This window comes from Euprymna scolopes, chromosome 14, assembly GCF_053919585.1.
Source record: "Euprymna scolopes isolate OS-2025 chromosome 14, ASM5391958v1, whole genome shotgun sequence".
Lineage (NCBI taxonomy): Eukaryota > Metazoa > Mollusca > Cephalopoda > Sepiida > Sepiolidae > Euprymna > Euprymna scolopes.
This window is the reverse complement of record NC_136495.1, coordinates 128,388,651-128,394,650: the sequence shown is the minus strand read 5'-3', so window position 1 is coordinate 128,394,650 and position 6,000 is coordinate 128,388,651. Positions and strand designations below refer to the sequence as shown.

The window sequence follows — 6,000 nt, the reverse complement described above, 5'->3', positions numbered from 1 at the left end:
GGGGGGGGGCGTGTTTCCCCGGTCATAAAATATGCTTAAATATGATATTTTAATTTATCCAGGTTTCGTTTATAGAGTTGTGAGTCGTTTCCCAAGAGATATAGTGAGAATATATGCAGACAGACAGACATACATAGCGAGTTTTATTAATTAGATTGTGTATAGTGAGCAGATAAGGCTATTTATGTTGACTTAGAGTTTGATCATATTCAATAATCTATTTGTGCGTATTATGAACATTGCACTACTTTTCTCTTAAATGTGTTTTTCTCTTGCTCTGTTTCAGATTCAAAAGAATGCACAGTTCAGCAAACATTCTGGTTGGTAATCTCGCCTTTGCTGATATAATTATGTCCGGCATGGACGCTGCATTCGTTACTACTTCCAGTTTTTACCGTCAATGGATATTCGGAAATCTTGGTAAATTTATATGTTTATTAATATATTTGAAAATAAAACAAATGCATTATCAATATTAACTCCCTTCGCTTTAAATTATTTCTGTCAAGTTATCTTTTCTGTGAGAAATAAATTAATAAATGAATTAATTACTAAACAAAACAATTAACCAAATTCCATACAGAGATCTAAACAAAATATACAAAACAATCAATATAATACTAATTCTAAGAAATGTCGCGTCTAAGATCCTATTTTTTCATACAAATTGTTAATTTATTATTAAGCATCTTTGGGAAATGCACTTTGTAATTAATTTAAAATGTTTTCTTGATATGTCTCACAGTCAAATATATATATTTATAAAATATATTTATATATATATATATATATAATAGAGAGAAACAGTGTGTGTGTGTGTGTGTGTGTGTGTGTGTGTGTGTGTGAGAGAGAGAGAGAGAGAGAGAGAGAGAGAGTCCAAAAAGTCACTTAAGGGTATTGACCTTTAATAAATTCATTTTTTATATCTTTCTGTAATTTTACCACAATCTGACACATGGAGCTACCAAATCGGTTAAAAGGAAAAGTATTCCCATCTCGCATTTAAATAAAAATGCACTTTCATAAATAATTGAATTCATTCAAAACGTATCGCAAAAACAAAAACAAATAACATCTCTCTCTCTCTCTCTCTCTATATATATATATATATATATATATATATATATATATACATATATATATATATATATATATATATATATATATATATATATATATATATATATATACTTTTGGAACAATAAATTACTCGCCCTACAAGCAACATTCAGCTTATTTTAAAACTTTTACTAAAAAAATCAATTCAGGAAACGTGATTATGTAATATAGATGTCCTCTATTCAATGGAGTCGCATTCAACCTCAATCATCGACTCGATACAAGCCTGAAACTTGGAGCATGCCTTTTCCACAATGCATGCCGGAGCTCGGCGATTACTCGGCAGATGGAAGCGATAAAGCTGGCTTTGGTATTGTGGGTGTTCATGTTGGTGATGTTTTCGACATCGTACCAAACGAAGTAGCCCAGCAGTTTCAGGTCCAGAGGGGGAGGGCAGTGCGAAAATTGTACAAAGCCGTAGCATTCCTTCTACAGCCAAGCCTGGGTCTCTTCAGCACATCTAGGTATACTTTCGTGTCCACTTTCAAACCGACTTCAAAGATATGAGGTGGCATTATGTAATTCTAACTTGAAACCACACCAAAAACTATAACCGTGGCCGGAAACTTTGTTAAGCTGTGCACTCAAACGCTGTACCCTCCAAGTGTACATTTTGAAGGTGAAAGCAATGGTCCTGTTGTCAGAGCTTGGATCGGTAGAGAGCATGTTGTACAGCGGCGCAACTCTTATCTTGCTTGTGGAACATTGTGGCACTTTCAGATATGATAAAAGGCTCGTATCGCTCTTGAGATTTGTACATAATTAGCTAACTAGAAGATTATCTGCAACAACAACAACAACGACAACAACAACAAAACGGTTTTTATCAAACTGCAATGGAATCATATCGTCTTTCTAAGGCGACAATTTTATCGTTCTACTCTGTGTGTATGTATATATGTAATTTTTTGTATTCTTGTCGAAAAAAATTTGTCGAAAATCGTTATTGACTGAATTAAATTTCAAATAAATATATATATATATATATATACATATATATATAGTTTATTAACATGTTTTATTAACTACTTGTTCTTATACACACACACATATATAAATAAAAAAATAAAAAAATATATATATATATATATACATATATATATATATATTTGAAATTAAATTCAGGCAATAAAGGTTTTCGACAAATTTATTTTTCGACGAGAATACAAAAAATTAAATTTTATTCCCCATTAATCCATGGCTTTTCCATAAACGACCAACTCATCAGATAAAGTGTTTTAGCAAAATAATGTTTACATCATAGATTAAGAAACTAAAAAGCTATAAAGAAGCGAAGCCTTAAATTAAAAGGTGATTCCATAGTTTTGTTAGAGTAATTGAATAGAGATAGAAACAAAATTGTAAGATCTAAGGCAATTGAAGAATTTTTTATCCAAATAGAAAGTTTTTTTAATCTTTAAATGTAGTCATAGGAAGCAATCAATAAAACTCGAAAAGGCAAAATCTATTTAAGATTGTAATGTTTCTTCAAACGTACTGTACGAAAGATTCTTCCGAAAATTTTGTCAGATAATGTTTACTGAAACAATACTTATCCAATTCATATATTTTAAATTAATATATTAAAAAATATTAAAATATTAAAATTATAATAGAAGGTAGGCCACTACGAAAGAAAGAAAAACTCCGTAGGGTCCCATCAAATATTAAAATGTATACCAGATGTAATATATATATATATATATATATAATATTTTACATTTCGTATATATTTTAATATTTGACGGGACCCTACGGAGTTTTGATAGGATACTAGAGAGAGAGAGAGAGAGAGAGAGAGAGAGAGAGAGAGAGATAGACTAATCAATTATATGTTACTGTGGTTTATTGTCAGTTTCGAAGCAAATAATGTGCACATGTCATTTGACAACAATGCTCTGATGACGACAGATTTTTTGTTTACTATTTTAATTTAGAACAGATATATAGATAATGGGAGGGGGGAACGCCCGGCCTGCACTGTCGTAAAATACACTTAAATATGATATTTTAATTTGTCTAGAGTCGTGATTTCAAAAGTAACAATAAACGTATTTGGGTACCCCCCGCTAGAATCGAACCGAAAGCAAAACGGTAGCATTCAAAGCTGGTGACGTTACCACTGTACCAACGTGACACGCATATGAACTGATTAAAAATAAATTAAAATGAATGTACAAAATGCAATTTGACCTCTTTTTGATCCCTTAAAAACTATTTTTACCGACCAAAGACCCAGAAAAAAAAACAGTCCATGAAAAATCCAATTATTTGATGTCCCTAGCGACGTTCTGCGACTTTTTGTTTCGGAAGAGGTTGAGTTCGAAAATATGAAAACAGACAGGCAGACAGACATAGTTTTATAAATTAGGTTTTAAAGCTGGATTATTGAGTTTTACTTTAGTTCTGGAATTCAATTCCCAGAAGAATCGGTCTGAACTCTATGAAATTAACGTTTTATGTTATCACATGTATGTATATTACATAGAAAAATGCGAGCATGAAAAGTAATATGGTTAGGATTAAAGGATTAATTGTTTAAACTAGAAAAGAAAAAGACAAGTTATTCTAGTAAAAAATAATAAATTTATAACTTAAAATATTGTAGCATAAATAATCTTTTTAGTTTTATTTAACACATGTATATTCTTAATGCTGCAATATTTTAAGTTATAAATAGGGCTGGAACAACAGCATATTCTTTTAATTGTTTTGACTCTTGAGTGTGTATCCGTTGATATCTTATATGCTTTTATATAGAGTGATGGGGTTCTCGGTTGATTAACTGTGATAATTGTGTTCGATATATACTTGAGAGTTAAAGCAATGAAAAGAATATGCTGTTGTCATAGCCCTAGTTATAAATTTACTATATTTTTTACTAGAATAGCTTGCCTTTTTCTTTTCCAGTTTTAACAACTAGTCTTTCTACTTTTCTAAGTTTAATCTTAAGCCAATTACTTTTCATGTTCGCATTTTTCTATGTAATATATGTGGGGGTGTATGTGTGTGCGTATAGGAAGAGAGAGAGAGAGTAAGAGAGAGAAAAAGTAGGGAAATATATAGAGATCAATCTGTTTCTTGATTTCTTAAACTTTATTGATTAATGCCCTGCTTATATAGTAAAGTAAAAAAAAAATGAGATCAATAATTTATAATAGTAAATCATAGTTTTGTTTTCGACATAGTCACCTTTAATACACCGATTCCCGTCAGATCACCGAAGTTTAGCTACGTTTAAACTGGTCAGTACTAAAATGAGTGTCTATTTAGGAATAGCAGGTGCTGTGTGTGCTCTTAGCTTATCTCGGCATTGTTTCAAGTCGTTCTGGACTTCTTGCCTCTGGAATCAAGCAGTTCATATTCAGGAGAGGTATGGTTGTAAATAGTGCAACTCTTGCCTCACGATTACATATGCATCAACTCTCATAGGGGATATCCTCTGTCTCTCAGGCTATAACGGAAGTAATATTATTGTTTATTAAAACGCAATTATAAGATAACCATCTAAATACGATACTAACTATATTGGTTAGAAAAAATAAATAACACAACGAAAACTTTTATTTTACACTTATTTAACTCATGCTGCCAGATCAGGATGTCTGAAGATATTGGCTTCCTGAGACGAAATGCACCTAACATTGATGCTGTTTGTTTTTCTCCTTCCTTTTGCAAAACTTAATTATGTTCTACAAAACCAAAAGCAAAACAACAAACCACCTTTCCCCCCTTTTCCTTCTTGAAATTTCCCCTTTCTCTTTCTATCTCCTCCACTTCCTGTCTGGTTTCCTAACTTAAAATATACCAAACATTAATACTGTAGCCCTTTCTCTCTTCCACTGCAAAACTCTTTCATGTTCTGCAGGGCAGAGAACAAAAACGATAAAATCCACTATAAAACAACCAAACTAAACACTATAAACTAGCGATTGAAGATACAAAGAGCTTGAAGAATAAAAGCTTTCTACAAAATATCTGAATGCAACATGAATATTATTTCCCAAATAACTGTATTCGGCATTAAATAACCCGTAAAACAAAACAACAAAACCAACCAAAACTCTTATTTAAAACTTCGGTGCATTATTTTACCTTTTAAAACACATAAAACGTTCCTCTTATTCCTAACTGCTGTTATTTTTTGGTTTTGTTTTGTTTTTTAAATGTGGTCAACGTTAAAATGTGCTATCTGTTCTGATACGAGGCGTAATTCTTTTACTTCGCTGACCATTGAAGAAATCTTTCTAGACTGCAGCAATTTTTATTTTCGTCCTAATCCGAATTTCTCCTTTTTGAAAAGATGGGGGTTTCATATATGAAAAATTCGGTAATTATCCCTAAAAAGTATTTTCCATTAATTACAAAACAAAATATTTTTTCTAACAAAGGTCTGGACTGTTAGAATAATTATCCTTCCTAAAATCAACAAAATGAAACTCATTTAATTACAACCACTGTAGATACCTTTACTTTCTTCTTCTCTGTAACTAAAACTAAGCAGAATATCTACGCACAAGTTTCATCCCACGGACTACCCATCTGTGGAACTCAATAGCACCAGGCTTCTACCCAAGTGTCTACAACATGGTTTATTTTAAGTCCGATGTAAAGAAATTATTGTTGAGTCGTTCTCATACAAACATCATATTAAAACTCTCATCACTATTTATTCTCAAGTAGATGGTGTCTAAATAAGCGATGACTAATTTGCATATAAAAATAACGCTTACTGTTATCATTTTCGCGCATCTCTTCATTTTCTTAGTAATTCTCTTCTATATAAACTGTTACTAAATTATTAAATATTGTTGATCAATACAGCATCGTTTTTCATACTTATTTCATTGCTTTTGTTATTGGCAATGCATAAAACCTTTC

General features: G+C 31.4%; 1 protein-coding gene across 2 annotated transcripts in view; it reads left to right on the top strand.

Moving 5' to 3' along the window:
• The first annotated feature begins 289 nt into the window (after positions 1-289).
• Positions 290-6,000, top strand: part of LOC145293264 (rhodopsin, GQ-coupled-like) — a 132,183-nt gene continuing 126,472 nt past the window's right edge. For both annotated transcript variants that reach the window (XM_080139860.1, XM_080139859.1), the window contains exon 1: positions 290-420. In XM_080139860.1, the coding sequence (XP_079995986.1) occupies positions 297-420 (124 nt within the window). In that variant the 5' untranslated portion in view covers positions 290-296. The remainder of the gene's footprint in view (positions 421-6,000) is intronic.